We start from the raw sequence: 18,659 nt of genomic DNA, 5'->3' as shown, positions 1-18,659 counted from the left end.
TTATTAAACAATAATTAAACATGCATACTTATTTGTGGCACTGAATTGTTAGTTGGGTATGGGCCCATTCACAAATTTCATAACGCTAGAGGGGGTGAGTGGGTGTCCTAGCGATGTTACGGCCCATACAAAAATTGAATAACATTCATACAAGGAAATCTGATGTTTAGTAGGTCAACTTGCTTGGATTTTACTTAAAATACCGATTTATCCACCTATTTAGTAGGATTGCGTCGGCCCACCCTATTAAATCGGGTGATATTCGGTTGATCCATGTGTTAATCTTCCATAAGCGTCGGTGCAACAATCTACCGTTTTTTCAACCAATTTAGTCGGCTATTGAACTGTCAAATGTTTAATGGGGCGGCTACAAAGCAAAGCCATGCTGTAGGTGTCTGTGTTCGATTCTCGGTCGATCCAGGATCTTTTCGTAATGGAAATTTCCTTGACTTCCCTGGGCATAGAGTATCATCGTACCTGCCACACGATATACGAATGCGAAAAATGGCAACTTTGGCAAAGGAAGCTTTCAGGTAATAACTATGGAAGTGCACAGAAGAACACTTAACTGAGAAGCAGGCTCTGTCCCAGTGAGGACGTCATACCAAAGAAGAAGAAGAATCCAGCTTTTTAAAAACGCGAACGGCTGCCGCTAATTAAGGGGCCTTCCTTAGCCGAGTGGTTAGAGTCCGCGACTACAAAGCAAAGCTATGCTGAAGGTGTCTGGGTTCGAATCCCAGTTGTTCCAGGATCTTTTCGTAATGGAAATAGGGTCCCAAAATGTTTAATGAAATCTTGTTTTCATTTCATAACACCAAAGAGCATGTTACTGCAACTAATTTAGCATTTTTCCCGCTCATATAACGGATATATCATATTAAAACTTTAATTTAAAAATTGGATACATAAATGAACCTTGACACTTGAGATCATGTTTGACGTTCGCTTAGTCGACAAAAATACCACAGGGGTTTTAGTTTTAACACTGGGGTTGTTCCTATCTGACATTTTGGAAGGGACATGGAAAACAAAATACACCCAAAATTTGAGTTTAAACCAAGGGGTGTGACAAAATCTATAAAAACTTTAAAAATTGTTTTTTTGTACTTAAACAAATGAAAAGCATTAAAAAATTGAGTAAACATGGGTTTTTGGCCAAAACTTAAGCGTTTGGTACTTAAATTGGGACAGGGCTTTAGGACCCTATGGGTTTATTCACATATTTCATAACGCTAAAAATGGTCATTTTTGACACCCACCCACCCCCTCGTAACACTTTTTGTATGGATGTTCTAAAAAATTTGTATGAGCCGTAACATCATGAGGACACCCACCCACCCCCTTCAGCGTTATGAAATTTGTGAATGAACCCTATTTCCTTGACTTCCCTGGGCATAGAGTATCATCGTACCTGCCACACGATATACGAAAGCGAAAATGGCAACTTTGGCAAAGAAAGCTCTCAGTTAATAATTCTCGAAAACTTGTTCATATAGACTCAAGTCAAAAAGTATACAAACTTACTTCATCGATCCTACGTGTTTCGCAGACGAAATTCTACACGTTTCGCTCTGAACCAACTCGATTTTCCACTCTTAGTACGTTTAATTTCCGAATTCACAAAACGACGAAAGTAAGATTTTCCACTTTTGCAACCTAAGGGCATATTCACAAATTTCATAACGCTAAAGGGGGTGGGTGGGTATCCTGAAAATGTTACAGCTCATACAAAATTTGAAAAATATTCATACAAAATGCGTTACGAGGGGGTGGGTGGATGTCGAAAATTACCATTTTTGGCGTTGTGAATTTGATGAATAAACCCTAACCACTACTTTCGCCGCCCCGCTGTATGGAGAGACAAAGTGACTTAACCACAAATCAAAACAAAACACAACTTGAGTCGATTTTACACTGGTGGAAAAACGTCGCAAGTAACTGAATAAAACGGCTTATCATTTTGTCATAAAATTCTTGTGTGAAATAATAGGAACTCCATAGGGTTCATTCATATATTTCATAACGCTAAAATGGTCATTTTTGATACCCACCCACCCCACGTTTTGTATGGATATTTTTAAAATTTTGTATGAGCTGTAACATCTCAAGGACACCCACCCACCCCTTTCAGCGTTATGAAATTTGTGAATGGGCCCATAGTTTTTGAACGCGAGCTCATTGTATGCAAAATTTAAGCAAAGTACACGTCGAAAACATGTTAAACAGGTGATTCATTTTAAAGCAGTTTTAGAAGACAGGTTGAGATTCTTCTGAATTAATTTTCTCAAAACCGTATGGAAGTTACTTACGTCTTTTTGAAAAAGTAATCGAGAATTGTGGAAGTGGTCATAAGAACACTACGCTGAGTAGCCGACTCTGTCCCAGTGGGGACGTTAATGCCAAGAAGAAGAAGAAGATGAGCGTATGGGCATTTTTATCTCGCAGAGGAAGTTTTTCTCTACAATAGGGTCCTAAAGCCCTGTCCTAATTTTAGTACCAAACGCTTAAGTTTAGGCCAAAAACACATGTTTACTCAATTTTTTAATGCTTTTCATTTGTTGAAGTACAAAAAAAAATTAAAGTTTTTATAGATTTTGTCACACCCCTCGGTTTAAACTCAAATGTTGGGTGTATTTTGATTTCCGTGTCCCTTCCGAAATGTCAGATAGGAACAACCCCAGTGTTAAAACTAAAACCCCTGTGGTATTTTTGTCGACTAAGCGAACGTCAAACATGATCTCAAGTGTCAAGGTTCATTTATGTATCCAATTTTTAAATTAAAGTTTTAATATGATATATCCGTTATTTGAGCGGGAAAAAATGCTAAAGTAGTTGCAGTAACATGCTCTTTGGTGTTATGAAATGAAAACAAGATTTCATTAAACATTTTAGGACCCTATTTTGCATGTTCCTTGACTTCCAAACTAACATTTAGTGCAAATATAAACATTCTCTTAGCTATCTTTATACGGTTTTATGCTGAGTAAAGGCGCTGTACATACGAACGAAAGCTTCTATGGGCCCATTCACAAATTTCATAACGCTAGAGGGGGTGAGTGGGTGTCCTAGCGATGTTACGGCCCATACAAAAATTGAATAACATTCATACAAAAAGCGTTACAAGGGGGTGGGTGGATGCCCGAAATGAGCAATTTCAGCGTTATGAAATAAATTAATGAACCCTATGCAATTTGGCGAATCTACTCAGCGGTGCGACAATTATGAGCCTGTTCAAAAATTTCATAACGCTTAATGGGAAGTATGCATCAGTAAAGTGAACGCCTCTCTCGATGCGTGGAAAATTTCTTTCAAGAAATGCTTAAGAAAAGCATTTTTCTTTGATCGCAGTACGCAGTTGAAAAGAAATGTCAATTCAAATGGAGCTCACTCTAGAAAATTTCTTGATCACTTCTTCCGCAGAATTTTTTACTTGTTTTGAGCGGAACAGCGGTTGGTTGGTGTCCTTAAAATGTTACAGCTCATACAAAATTTATAAAACATTCCCACAAAAAGCGTTACAAGGGGATGAGTGGGTATCAAAAATGCCCATTTTTGGCGTTAAGCCAAGTACGGACCTGAAACGTAAATCACTCAAGTAAAATTTCTCCTTTTTACCAAAGTAATTTTGACAACTGATTCAATATGAGCGAAATGTCACTTTTACTTGCGGAATAATTGAGCGGCACATTTTTCCGTTCGGAAAAGTGACAGCTCCCTTTGATTTGTACGGCAGGCGTTACCGACGTTATGAAATCAGCTCTACTTCTCAGCTGCGTACAGCTCAAGTAATTTCGGTAGCGGAATCATTCCTTGACCGTTTCTTGTCCTATCCTTTTGCACAGTACTTATGATCAGCGTACCGGCCATTATGAAATTTGTGAATGAATCCTTATGTAAATTAAATGGTAGTTTTTACCGCACAAATTTTCATCAGATAATTTAGGACCCTATTCATGGATGGATTCCGTTCAGAACCGAGAGAGAATCGAATCGTTTTTGCTCTGGGCCCATTTGTTACCAACATGAGAAAACGAGAAATGCTGTCACACCGATGACAGTGCTTATTTCGCTGAAAAGTTTTGCAAACACGGCAGAGGCACAAGCTGAAATTGCAGTTATCAATTTTCGGTAAAATACCAATTCTTATTTCTATTGTGTGCAAAATTGACATATTTCATCAAATTTTTCTAGATAAATAAGTTGCTTACCACAGTGTGAAAATGCCGATCGAAAACCTTGAGGAGCAGGGCTTGGAGAAGAACCCAAAATTGGAACTGGCACAAATCAAATTTTTGCTGAGTCTTCCGGAACATAACCAGGATAAAGCCCTATCGGAGAAGCTGATGACGGCTATCAAGGCGGACAATATGGCATCCTGGTACGAGATTGTGTGCAAGGATTTGAACTGGATGGTCGATCAGAAACTGCTGGCCGATATGAAGGAGGTCAATCAGAAAAAGCTACAGGAATTGGATGACGTGATTGACGATGCGGAGAAAAATCTTGGCGAAATGGAAGTAAGAGAGGCCAATTTGAAGAAGTCGGAGTTTTTGTGCCGCATTGGTGATAAGGAGGGAGCGATTTCCGCTTTCCGGAAGACGTACGATAAGACTGTTTCGTTGGGACATCGGCTCGATATTGTGTTCCACAACATTCGGATTGGGTTGTTCTATTTGGACCACGATTTGATTACCCGGAACATCGAAAAGGCCAAGACCCTAATTGAGGAAGGCGGAGATTGGGACCGGCGCAATCGGCTTAAGGTATATCAAGGAGCCTATTGTGTGGCGATTCGCGATTTCAAGGCTGCCGCAAACTTCTTTCTGGATACTGTAAGCACCTTCACAAGCTACGAATTGATGGATTACGCGTCTTTTGTTCGCTACACCGTTTATGTGAGCATGATAAGCCTTCCTCGGAACGAGCTTCGCGACAAAGTGGTCAAAGGCTCAGAAATTCAGGAAGTTTTGCATCAACTACCGGATGTTAAAGATTATCTATTTTCCCTATACAATTGTCATTATTCGGATTTCTTCAAAAATCTCGCACAAGTTGAATCTTTCCTCCGGCAAGATGTTCTGTTCCATCCTCATTACCGTTTCTACGTTCGAGAGATGAGAATTCAGGCCTATACTCAGTTGCTGGAGTCGTACCGCTCCCTCACCCTGCAGTACATGGCGGACGCTTTCGGAGTCTCTGTGGATTACATCGATTCCGAACTGTCCAGATTCATTGCCGCTGGTCGTCTCCATTGCAAGGTGGATCGCGTGGGAGGAATCGTGGAAACCAACCGTCCGGATAGCAAGAACTGGCAGTATCAAGCCACCATCAAACAGGGAGACATCCTGCTGAATCGTGTGCAGAAACTAAGCAGAGTCATCAACATTTAGAGTTGGCTACCATACATACTTAGTAACAGATTGATTTGCGTATGCTTCACATTCAACAACATTTGAAATAAATATCATGTATTTGTCAGAAAAGGCTTTCATTTGTAGTGCTGCTAGCAGGTTTCTTCTTATAGACTTGGTCACTATATTAACGCATGTCTATGATGTCTGTGAGATTTTTTTTAGAGAAACAATACAAAAATCCATACGCCTGTTTTTCGATTAATATTCTTTCAGAATTTTCCGAGTGTTTGATACGTTGAACCTATTGTATGATCCTTTCGAGCGAGCATCAGTATCGTGTCCGGTTTGCGTAGTAAACGCACTATCAGTGTCGGTCATTCATGTATATGCTCACGTATTCATTTCGAATTATATATTTATCGTTTACCAAAACGAATCCTTTCCCATATCCAAACTCCCAGTGTTCTCTTGTGGAAGTGCAGAGGACTCCTCGGCTTCTGTAAAGCAAGTAACACGTCAACATTTCCCTCTCATTCCCAAATTGACATGCATTCGGACGCAGCCGGCGCCGGTATTGTTTATTATAATAATGAGAGCACCAGTACTTACACATTGAGGATGCTACTGATCCCGAGTAGTGTCTGTTGGTTCCCTGTGTAAGTACAGCTGTTCTTGCAATAACGGAGTACCTAGCAACTGCGGGCGGTCAATCATGCTCATGCTCATATTCTTTCAGAATTTTCCATATGGATTACTTCAATTTTTCCGTGGTTTTTCCCAGGAATTGCTTCAAAAAATCTTCCAATAAATATTCGAAGGAAATCTATTATGATCTCCTTCAAGAATTATCGATTCATTTCATTCAAAACTTCCCACTATTTCATCCATGAATAACTTCTGCAGATTTTCCGAACGTTTCTCTAGTAGTTCCCCAAGCAACATCTTCATTGTTTCCAGTGCATTCAAGGTTTTAAACTGGTTTCTGTTCGATGTTCTTCAAAGAATTGCTTTAAAAAGTTTTGATTTAAATACATTTGACATTATGCAACGTGTTTTAGTTCCCCAAGCAACATCTTCATTGTTTCCAGTTCATTCAAGGTTTCAAACTGGTTTCCGTTCGATGTCCTTCGAATAATTGCTTTAAAAAGTTTCGGTTTAGATACATTTGACACTATGCAATGTGTTTGGCGTTCACTTAGTCGACATAAACGCGTCAGGGGCTTTACTTTTCAACACTGGACTTAAATCAACGAAGAACATTTAAAAATTTAGTAAACATGTGTTTCTGACGGGTCTGGGGCATTTGGCATAACGCCGTTTGGTAGAAAGGACATTTGGCATAGACAAATTTCATCAAGAACAGGCATCCTGAGAAAGCCCTGGGGGTAAATGATGAAATAACTGGGTGATGTCTTGGAGAGGCTCTTTATGGAAGTCCTTGAAAAATCGAAGCATCATGACATGAATGCCTGGAGCTCTTAGGACTTTCATGCAAAAACAAATCTGAAAGAATCTTTGGAGGTGGAATCTCTGAGGCGATTATAATTGCAGGTTGAATTCTTGAAGATATCGGGAGCAACATTCTTGGAGTAATCAATCAATAAACTAAAGAAATCTTGGAGGCATATCTGATGTAGTTTCTGTTCAAGGTGAGAGAGATATTTTTTGCAATAAATTGAAAAAAAAAAACAAATTATGTTTTGCAAGCTTAGCTTTTGAGAAATGAGAAACAGAAAGTTTAGAAGTTAAAGCATCTCCTACGTATTTTCCAACCCTTTGAAAATTACTTCTTGCATTGCACCGTAAGTATATCACATTTTTCAGTTCTGGAATGAGTTTAGACACATGAGAAATTGTCAGAATGGCCTGTACATTTTTTGCTGCAATTGATGATTGAATAGCAATTGCTGGTTTGCAACAACTAAGATTGATTTGATATTATTTGCCATCCAAGCTGTCCATATGTCGCTCGCAGACTGAAAACTCGGCAGTATTAAATTGATGCCAAGAATGATTTGTATAAAAACCACCAGGATATCGATGTGTAATAAATTAGTATAAATATTCGGTTATATTTTATTAGATTTCAACTTTACATGCTAATTTACTTCTTGCACTTGTCCTTAATAGTATATTTATCATAGACTTTTGTGGGATCGTATGGTTCCCAGCGAGATGCAGGGAAAATGTGCTTATTTCTTTCGTACCATGAACGCAACAACACCTTTCCGGCATGGGTTTCTTCTTTCTCGACACTGGCATCGCTGATCATACGAATGTCATCTTTGCTGCAAATTAAAAAAAGACCAGAGTAACAGCATCATTAGTGTTAGAATAATATAAACATTTTACACAAGAATCATAATTTTCTCTTAATATTACTTGAAACATCAATGATTGATCAATGCGAGACGTTTTCCGGGATCTAGTGGGGTAGTTTGACAACCATTAGGAGAAAAATGATAAAAATGCTGAAAATATTATGGAATGTTCCATTTTTTGCATTACTTCCAACAATACTCAGAATAAAACACTAGAAACACATGATTTCAGTTGTGTTAGGGGTCGTCCATAAATGACGTAGCTTTCTAGGGGGGAGGGGGGTCTTCACAAATTTGTGACGATGTGTGACGAGGGGAAGGGAGGACTCCTAGCTAGTGGACGTAGCATTTTGAATCACGTCGGTAAAATAAGAGGCGCTGAAAAAATGACGTGCAATTATTTTTTTTATCAAATTCTTTTTTCTTTGTTTGACTTATAAAGTTGGGTTCTAAAATGATGATTCAGCTTCAAAACATTTATGTGACAAGATTGAAAAAAATCTTAGAAATTTTTAATTTTCTGTAGTGCAATCAAACAGATTTTTTCAATGCTTTAAATAATTATGTGTACAATATATTCATGTATTAATCAATTATTTATAAATATATAAATTGAAAGATAAATAAATTAATTAAAAATCAAGGCTTTAACGACATGGAAAACATTGTTTCAGTTTTATATATATTTTCTGTTAGAGCTTATTTCTTTAAAAAACATATGGTCGCTATGGCAAATATTACATTAAAACAAGATATTCATTCCGTGAATTATGCTCTCAATGTTGCAGAAGATCTCCACCCAATCAACTCATCGATTTTTTTGTATATATCAATGCTCTTGATGGAATAGCCTGCATAAAACTTGATGAAAAGCCTGGACAACAGATTGAGTGTTATCGGAATTGTTCTATCGTTCAATTTTCTCAATAACTCGGTAATTTGAAGAAAGATTATTTTTAGTATTTAAATGTTTCGTTATAGGTTGTGTAAGATTACTTCAGTATGGGGAACGATAATGAAATTAAGCTGAAATATTAAAGAAGTTGAATAACTTGAATAATAATCGATAAGATTTTCTGAACATTCCAAATATTACATGTGTAATCTTTTATACATCTGGCACCTGATTGCTAAATGGATTTGAATTTGGATAATAATGACGAATAAATTTTCATTGAAATCTGTTTCCTAACAACCAATAATTAAAAAACAATCCTCTAACATAACTAAATGCCTTATCAACATATTATAAAATCTATTGTACCCTAACTCGTTACTGTTCGCTTCATCAATCCAATCAAAGATTTTTCCTTTTTTCTATATTTCCAGCTGTAAACTATTTTTCCATGGTAACAACAGCAAAAGTAATACAATTTAGCCAACAACTTAAACAGGAAAAAGTTAATTTAAATTGTTTTCCAAATTACTATTGAGCGCTACTGCAAATCAAACATTTATTCGTTTGATTTGCGTACGGTTCAGTCAGCAAATTATATATCAAAATCTGTATTGAACTTCTGAATTCCAATTTTTTGTTTCAACCCAATTGTTAAGGAAAACAAATAAAAAATTGAAGAGGGGGGGGGGGGGGGGTTGCTTGATATGCTACGTATTTTCCAAGGGGGGGGGGGGGGGTATCAGCATTTGTGACGAAATGCTACGAGGGGGGAGGGGGGTGTAAAAAATCAGTGAAAAAATGCTACGTCATTTATGGACGGTCCCTTATATAAGTGCTAATTGTGCGCGATAGGGTAATGGCTGTTCACATCGTTCTTAACCCACCGACAGTCAGCCGAAAAACACGTTGAAAATCTCTTCAAATTGATCCGGGTGTTGGTCCTATTCCAAGAACTACTCTTCTTTTTGCTTGTACAGAAGATATTTTTTTTAAATCAACGAAAAGTATCCGAAAACATCGTCATTACGCGTGTACTCAGTACACCAGTGCGACCGCTCGTGTAACTTTTTTTACCGGGCCCGTCGCAGAGCATTTTGATTATGGCTATAAGCCTGATTTGCTACTGAAAAGGAATAGCTAAAGAAATTTCTCGCCGATTCCTTGCAAAAATTTTCTACAGCGACTCCCATTTGAACTGACATTTCTTTTCAACTGCGTACTGCGATCAGAAAAAAGCGCATTCTTGATCGATACCTTGCAGAAATTTTCCATGCATCAAGATAGGCCGAGAAATTACTTGTCAGCTGCGAATCAGGCTTATAAATCTAAAACTAGGCAAGATAGAATATTGATGCCATTAGGAAAATTCCTTGGGTTCAACGGTACCAATTGGTCAGTGGACAAATGAAACTTTGAAAGCATCCTCACCTTCCAGTGGCCATCGGATTGTTCCCCGGAGGAACCGATGGAGTGGACATTTCGCAATGCAACATCTCGAACACAAATATCTCAGGATCTAGATGTTTTAGCAAAATGGTGTCTTCGGCAAAGTTGTTCAGTAGGTCAAGGACTAACATGTGATAGACCGCTTGTTTCGGAATTTCGCCACCAGTTGGCGCTAGCGAGCCTGTAATTTTTCAAACACAGATATCTCAGGATTCTGATTACCTAGAAAGATGACGTCTTCAACAAAGTTGTTTAGTAGATCAAGGACTAACATATTATAGGCCACCTAACTTGAAATTCTTCCATCAGATGGCGCTAGTGAGTTGAGTTGTTCTCTTACAATCCCGAATATCTCAGGATCCCGATTTTTTAGAAAGATGGTGTTTTCGGCAAAGTTGTTTAGTAGTTCAAGGACTAATATGTGATGATCTATTTAATACGGAATTCTTTCACCAGATGGCGCTAGTGAGCATGCTGCATTCTGATCGCGACAATCTCAGAATAGCGATATCATAGCAAGATGGTGTTTTCAGCAAAGCTGTTTAGTAGATCAAGCACTAAACATGTGATGTGTCGTTTGATTAGAAATTCTTCCACAACACGGTTTATGCATTTTTTTCGAAAGCAAATATTCCAGCATCCTGATTAGGAAAATAAAAATAGATTAGAAAGATGATGTCTTTGATGAAGTTGTCCTGTATATCACGGGCCAACGTGTGACGGGTAAAATATGCTGCTGCAAGATGAAAAAAAAAATAAAAGAGGGTAAATTAGGGTAAAATAGATGCTGCTAGATTTCAAATACTTCCATCAGGCTACACTATATGTCCTGATTTAAATTTTTCTAGTACAGTTCCTGATTATTTTAAAACTTGACGTCTTCGCCAAAGTTATTCGGTAAGTTTGCTGTTCTTTGGAGCTGACATGTTGTGGGCAATTATATTTGGAATTATGTAGGTATCATTTGGGCTATCAGTGCACGTTTTGTCAAATATTTAAATATTTCGCCAGTGAATTAATAGGTAAGCACAACATAAAATGAGAGATATAAGGTTCATTTTCGTTCAAATTGATCAATGTTTTTTTTTATATTTAGCCCATTAAACGAACTTCTGATGATTACATTGATTATGTATGAGTGAACAGACTTCGTAGAACCTCCCTCTGGGTTTTCTGGGTACGCCACATCGCCCTATTATCGACTCGCTCCCATTGGATTAACATCAAAAGTAATCATAAACGGTTAATAAACAACTTAAGTCGATTAAAAGTGGGAATAGGCCTACGTAGAGCCGTATTGAAGTTATAATTTATACCATTATCTCAAAATTTGTGGGACCTTTTCTAACTTTGAATGTGCTCATACAAGCTACTTATACACCGTATATAGGTATGTCTGATACGATTTACCCAGGTTTTCCCCGATGAGTTTGAATTCCCGTCTTTTTCCCTGGTTCGGTGGTCACCCTGATAGAAGAAAACTGTAAATTACTCACACATCAAAACTGAACAGCGGACCACTTTTTCCGCGGGCCTTCGTAACGATGAAATCGTAGAACGTGTAATGATGGGGAAGGATCAAATCTTCCTTCACGTACATCAGTTGGTCCGCCATCACCGTCTTTAGTTCGCTGAATTCTTTCCGAAGCATTTCCAGACATTTCTGCAAAAACTGATAAATGGAATTGCCTTTCTTCATCGTAACGCACTTTCTGTGTCCGGATCCGTCCCAGTAACTGAATGTGATGGGAATTTCTTGATCCTTAAGCGTGGCCTGTTTCATGGCCCATTCTTGGCGCAGTTCCTCCCTTAGCTTATTGTCCATTTCTTCGCGCTCCCTGTCCGGTAAGAAAGAAGTGTCTACGTCTGGATTTTTCTTAATCTTCTTAATTCTTGGCTCTGTGCATTCTTCCGTTTGCCATTTATGAGGTTTAATCTCCAACGGTTCCTCTTCATCTTCGTCATCGAAAGATTCCTCGTCCTCTTCTGGATTGAATGAAAGTGCTTGGATCTGCTTCCGCTGTCTATCCTTTTCCGCCTGTTTGGCTTCTAGTGCTTTAAGCTTCTCCCGATCCTTTTCCTCTTTCTTCTGAGCCAATTTCTTCTCGCGTTCCCGGACAATGTCCTCTTGCTTTTGTTTCATCTCATCCAGAGTGACCAAACCGATGGTCGAGGTTTTGAGCTGTTGTTCTACGGCATCGTAATGAGTGGCAAACTTACTTTCGATGTTGCTTACTTTTAAGTCCTCCTCGATCTTTTTCTTGCGGAATTCGATTTCCTGCTGGGCAATTTCTCGCTTTTTCATCAATTGCATGGCCCTTCCGCCTTCGCTTGCAGCTCCTTTGTAGTAAGCCATCGTGAGTTATTCTAGGGAAATGTTCTGCACTGCAGGCGTATAAAGTTACAAGCTATTAGGCACATTATGATTATCATAAAGAAGTAATGACTTACCCAATCAAATTTAGTAAAAATGGATGAGTATCTTGAAGAACAAACTATTTTTGATTTTGGTTCACACTCAAAATATCTAGCCTGTGAGTAACCAAGACTAACAATTCAAAAGGCATCATCTCCAAAAAGTAAACAATGAGAAAAATGCAATGTTGTTTTGTCAAACAATAAATCAAATTTAAATTATGAATTTAAGCATTTTATGTTATTTTATCGTCCAGAAAGTCGATGGATAAACTGATTTATAGCTATGAATATTCATTACTATCATTTTAGCAAAAAATCCTGCTAAAAAAAACGAGTCAAAGGAAATGAGGCTTTTATTTCACCAAAAGCTGTGCAGCCCTTTTCATTTGTGGCCATAGACGCCGGCCGATGCTGATGAGGCCTGTGAGTTCACGCCTTTGTTTACTCTAAAATGTGTTGAGGCCTTCTAGATGTGGCTTGTTTTTTCAACATCTTCAGATGTGGCCTTTTGAAAATCATTCAAAATTCATGATAAAATACGATAATTGAAGTGTAGAAGAGTGTTACGTGGTAAAGCAAGGTACATGGGATCTCTGCAGCAAGAGGAGATTCGTGCGGTCGATTGAATATGTGATTTATTCAATCATCGTCATCGATAAACATAATGGATGTGCTGAGCGAGAGTGTCGCCGAGCAATTATATGGAAATATTTGTTCAAATGAAGTAATATTTCAATTGAACGTTATGTTTCATGCAATTGTAACGAAATCGTGTTGTTATCAATAAGTCGTGAAGTACAGACATGCTGACACAGGTTGTTGTTGTTGTTGTTGTTTGAGAGGGACTTTAACCCGAAGGTCATTCGTCCCTAGCTGACACAGGTATTATTAGGTAGTATGATACAAAATACATCACTCCACAGGAACCCGACGGAAAATTTGATTATGTTCGCCGTTGAGACTATCGCTGTGTAAAATAATACATGGAGCGGAGCGGCTGAAGTATAACTTGTATCTGCTTAGTAAATTTGAAACATTTTTTCGTAATTTTAGTTGCAATTTTGATGTTTGTTTAACAGGCCTCAACTCGGTTTCAAGTAAATATAGAAATGGGGCCTTTTTGGGAAAAGGCCGCATTTGCGATTAATATCCTAATTATCGGGAAATGAGATGGGGCCTTTTGGAAAAATGATATTTTTTCAGCTTTCATGCATATTTTTGCATGACTATTGTATGTTACAGTAAGAATAGGCTCTTATACACTGAAATCAGCAGAAACCCGATTTGTTTACATTTTGGACTTGAGGCCTTTTCAATTGTTGGTCTTGAAATAGCAAACAAAATAGCTGTGATGTTAAAGTCACCAAAATAGCTTTGGTGAGCGAATTTGACGGATAGCGCCAACAATTTTTGTCGCATAGGATTCATCGAATGTAGCGCGGTTGTTGCACCATGGCCAGATTCATTTCCCGAGCGCGTGCACGGAAAGAAATAACAATTGTGATTAAAAAAAACAGAAGCGGAAAATCAACTGATGATCATTGTCGTTCTACTATTATCAAACATTTTAATAAAAATAAAATGCTTTTAGAAGTGCGCAGCAATGCTAAATCGGTCTGATGTATTCTGCGCAGTTCATATGTATTTCCCACACGTTCTCCTATAATTGTTTTTAATCCACTTCGATACCGTCTATCCGCCCCCAAACTGGATGGCGTACACTCAGCTTAAGGTGATTATTAAACGAAGCCAAACAAGGGCACAAGACTGGAGAATCTGACAACAGTTTGCGTTGAAAACCAATCAATCTGCTTGCTTGCTGGTGGTGACTAATGGGATAAATTTTCAACGGTGAGAGCTGTTTGGTTCTCAAGTCTTGTGCTTTTGAAAATTTGAGGTGTGGCTTTGTTCTATAATCACCTTAACGCAATTTATAATTAAGTATTGAGTTGTAAATATTGGTATATATTAGTTGTGTTGCTAGAGGACATCTTGAAAATTCACTGAGATTCTTTCAGAAACCCTTCTAAAATTATTATATGTAGTTATTTCTTTGATCGCTCTGATTTTTCCAATAACCTCCTTGGGACTTACTATTGGACTATCCCAGAAACCCATCTTGGGTTATTATGGAAATCCTTTCAGGATTCTGCTGTAAAATTCTGGAATTCTGCCGTAAAATTCTGGAATTCTGCCGAAAATGATTTAATGATTGTTTTCCAGTGTAATGGAATCTATTTTAAAAATCTGGGTTCGGGGATTCTCACAAAATTTCTCGGGATTTTTTCTGGAAATCCAATCGAAATTATTATTTAAATTCTGATATTTTCCTCGTAATTCTTCAGTATTTCTTCCGTGAAACTCTTTGAAAGTTCTTCAAAATCCCTTTGAGATTCTTTCCGAAAAATGTCTTAGATTATACCTATTATTCTAGAATACTCTCGGAAAGACGCCTGAGACAAAATCAAATAAATCTATTATTTCACTTCACTTTCTTCCGTGCAAATTCTTGGGATTCTTTCGGAAATTCCTCTGGAATTCTTTTGTAAATCCCAATGGAATTCTCCCAGAAATCCCTGTGGAATACTTCCGAAAATCCTGCTAAGAATCTTCCAGATGACAGGGATTTTTTAAAATCTTTATTTATGGCAATCATCCGAAAATTCCTCTGTAATTGTTTGTAAATCCTCCATATATTCTTACAGAAATCCTTCTTATATTCTTACAGATTTATTGCTATTGATTTTATTGTTTCTACCTGAGATAATTTTGTATATCCAGGATTGTTCCGAAAATTCCTTCGTGATTCTTTAGAATTTTTTTCTAAGATTTTTTGAGAAAAAAAAAACTGTGATTCTTCTGGAAATTCATAAGGAAGTGTTTTTGATTTTTTTCGTGATTTATCATTGATTTTCCTTGAAAATTTTCTTAAATCCTTGGCAGAATTTTCTGAAAATCCCTCTTGACTTCAAATGGAAATCCTCCAAGAAAACTACCGGACAGTCACTGGGACTTTAAAAAAAATACCTATGAGATTCTTTGATTACTGATTTCTTTTTCTGAGCATCTTTTGAAAGTGACTTTTAAATGGTTCTGGAAATTCCATTTGGAATTATTCCGTAAATCTTTCTGGAGCTCTTCTGGACATCGTAATTATTCTGGAAAATATTCATGAAATCGTCTGGATGTCTGTGACTTTTCATTGAATCTTCAGGGGTTCTTGCGAAATAACTTCTGGGATTCTTTTGGATATCACTGTAAAAAAAACATTCAAAATCCATTCGAAATTCTCCTGAGATTGTTTCAGGAATTTACGAGAATCCTTAAAATAATTCCTTTAGAAATCTCCCTGATAATATTTTAGTGATTTCTCTGTGGTTCTTCTGTAAATCGACCTGGGATTCTTCCGGAAATCCTCCTTTAATTCCAAAGCAATTTCCAGAAGAATTTTCAGAAGGATATTTTTAAGAATCCTGTATATTTTTCCCTAAGAATCTCAATGTATTTAAATAAAATACCAGGACAATTTACGGTTGAATCCCACAAAAACTTCCGGTGGAATTCTTGAATGCTTATCATTCAAGCAGAATTCCAGTCGTATTTCCGGATGAATTTCGGCAGGTTTTACGGAAGAATCCCAGCCGAATTTCTTGAAAAATTCCAGTAAAATTTCTGGAAGAATCTTTGAAAGATGTTTTGAAGTCCTCCAGCAGGATAACAGAAAGAAATCTGGGGGTATTATAGAAGAATTTCCGAAAGAATCCTAGAGAGATAGTCGAAATAATAACAGTTTTCTTGAAAAATTCAGGAAAGTCCTAGAGTCTAGAGGTAATTCGGGAAGAATTTCTGCAAGAATCCTTAACAGAAGGATTTGAAGGATCCTCAGAAAGATTTTCGAAAGTATCCCAGAAGGCTTCCCGAAATAATGCTAGAAAGATATCTGGAAGATTTCCTACAGGATTTTTGGAAGAGTCCCAGACAAATTTCAAGAATATGGACGTAAAAATCTCAGTGGCATTTCTAGAATAATTTCAGAAAGATTTTCGGAAGCATCCTCGAAAGTATTCTAAAGGGATTCCGAAAGCATCTCAGGTGATTTCCGGAAGAATACCAGAGGTATTCTCATAATAATCCCAGAAGTATTTCCGGAAAAAGGCCAGAGTTATTTTCGGAGGAATTCTAGACGAATTTGTAGTAGAGTCGTAGTACATTTTTTGGCAAAATCCTCTAAAAATATCCAGAAGAATTGCATCAGGATTTTTGTTAGAATCTTCCATTGAATTTCCGAAAGAATCTTCGAGAATTTCGATTCGAATTTGATTTCCAGGATTTCAAAAGTAATCCTTAAGGAGATAAACGCAAACTCACATACAGATTTATGCAAATATTCCAATAAGATGTCCAGAAGAATCACAAAGGATATCCGAAAGAATCTCAGATATAGTACCGGAATGCTAACGATGTTTTTTAGATGAGTTCAAAAGCGATATCTGTAAGTATTCTGTGATTTCCAGAGGAACTTAGAGAAAAATCAGAAATAATCTTTAGATTTCCAGAACAATCCCAGAGAGGTTTTGAAGGATTCATAAGTGATTTAAGGAAGAATCCCAGGAGGGAAATTCCATAGAATTCTGGAGTGATTTCTGGACCAATGTCTTTTTATATGCTGTATCAATATTTACAAGTAATTATAATAAACAAGTATTTATGGAACAATAACAATTTTAATTTATCGCCATAATTGAACGACAATTTTAATTAGAATGTGCATCCACCACATCATCCCTCTCAGAAGGAATGTGATTCTAAATATTTTTTTTTTTGCGGTGATTCAGGATTGTAATTACATACTGGTTTAATTGTATGTGGTGTCATTCAATATTTAAAATAAGATTCGTTAAGCCGAACATGTTGATCCTTCGACATGAACCAACGAGCATTGCTTGAAATAATGAGATTTTTTCGATTACTTTGATGACTGATTTCTTTTTCTGAGGATCTTCTAAAAGTTACTTTCAAATGATTCCGAAAATCCCGTTTGAAATTATTCCATGAATCTTTCTGCAGTTCATCTGGACATCGGAATTATTCTGGAAAATATTCATGAAATCTTCTGGATGTCTGTGAATATCCTTTAAATCTTTCAGGGATTCTGGCGAAATAACTTCTGGGATTCTTTTGAATACCACTGTAATTTGGATTTAGAATTCTCATGGAATTATTTCAGATATTAACGATAATCCTTCATACAGAAGTGATGTTTCTGTGAATCGCCTTGGAATTCTTCTGGAAATCCTTCTATAATCCCAAAACAATTCTCAGAAAATTTTTCAGAAGGATATTTTTAAGAATCTCAATGGAATTTCTGAAAAATACCAGAACGATTTACGGTTGAATCTCACGAAAACTTCCGGTGGAATTCTTGAATGATATCCGGAAGAATGACAGTCGTATTTTTGGATGAATCTTAGCAGGTTTTACAGCACAATCCCAGCAAAATTTATTGAAAAATTTAGAATAGAAAGATATCCGAAAAAAAAACTCCAACAGGATTTTTGTAAGAGTCCCAGGAGTATTTCAAAGATATTGTCGTAAAAATCTCAGTGGAATTTCTTGAAGAATTTCAGAAAGATTTCCGAAAGCATCTCAAGTCATTTTTGGAAGAATACCAGAGGCATTCTCATAAGAATACCAGAAGTATTTCCGGATAAAAATCTAGAGTTATTTTCGGAGGAATTCTCGAAGAATTTCTAGTAGAGTCGTACATTTTTTGATAAAATCCTCTTTAAATATCCAAATGGATTGCATCAGGATTTATGGTAAAATCTTCCATAGTATTTCGAAAACAATTTTCAAGAATTTCAAAGAATTTAATTTCCTGGATTTCAAAAGTAGGATACACGCAAAATCACATACAGAGTTCTGCAAAAAAATCCAAAAAGATGTCCAGAATAATCGCAATGGGATATCCGAAAGAATCTCAGAAGTAATACCGGAATGGTAACGTTATTTTTGGATGAATCCCAAAGCGATATCTGGAAGAAAATTCAGAAATAATCTCAAGATTTTCAGCAGAACAATCCCAGAGAGGATTTGAAGGATTCATGAATGATTTAAGGAAGAATCCCGGGAGACGCTCCCAAAGAATTCTAGAGTACTTTCTGGAACATTTTTTTTTCATATGATTTATGTATAAAAATACTTTGATTCAAATATATTTCT

The 18,659-nt window shown here is 37.0% G+C and overlaps 2 protein-coding genes and 1 long non-coding RNA gene across 3 annotated transcripts; 2 read left to right on the top strand and 1 right to left on the bottom strand.

Annotated features, from left to right (window-relative positions):
• Positions 1-3,997: 3,997 nt before the first annotated feature.
• On the top strand, positions 3,998-5,483 carry LOC5572778 (26S proteasome non-ATPase regulatory subunit 6). The gene is made up of 2 exons (XM_001654123.2): positions 3,998-4,128; positions 4,192-5,483. Exon 2 carries the CDS (start codon positions 4,221-4,223, stop codon positions 5,388-5,390), a length of 1,170 nt encoding a protein of 389 aa, XP_001654173.2. The 5' UTR covers positions 3,998-4,128; positions 4,192-4,220; the 3' UTR covers positions 5,391-5,483.
• A 1,916-nt stretch (positions 5,484-7,399) lies between these two features.
• On the bottom strand, positions 7,400-12,610 carry LOC5572774 (protein FAM50 homolog). Its single transcript, XM_001654122.2, has 3 exons — positions 12,471-12,610; positions 11,516-12,404; positions 7,400-7,642 (listed from the first exon to the last, which is right to left on the bottom strand). Exons 2-3 carry the CDS (start codon positions 12,373-12,375, stop codon positions 7,459-7,461), a joined length of 1,044 nt encoding a protein of 347 aa, XP_001654172.1. The 5' UTR covers positions 12,376-12,404; positions 12,471-12,610; the 3' UTR covers positions 7,400-7,458.
• Positions 12,611-12,924: 314 nt separating this feature from the next.
• LOC110674538 lies at positions 12,925-13,618 on the top strand. The gene is made up of 2 exons (XR_002498964.1): positions 12,925-13,252; positions 13,320-13,618. It is a non-coding gene; the product is annotated as an uncharacterized LOC110674538 (long non-coding RNA).
• The last annotated feature ends 5,041 nt before the right edge of the window (positions 13,619-18,659 follow it).

Source organism: Aedes aegypti, chromosome 1 (assembly GCF_002204515.2).
Source record: "Aedes aegypti strain LVP_AGWG chromosome 1, AaegL5.0 Primary Assembly, whole genome shotgun sequence".
In the NCBI taxonomy this organism is placed as follows: domain Eukaryota; kingdom Metazoa; phylum Arthropoda; class Insecta; order Diptera; family Culicidae; genus Aedes; species Aedes aegypti.
Note: the sequence above shows the minus strand (reverse complement) of the source record. Positions and strands in the feature narration are given on the sequence as shown.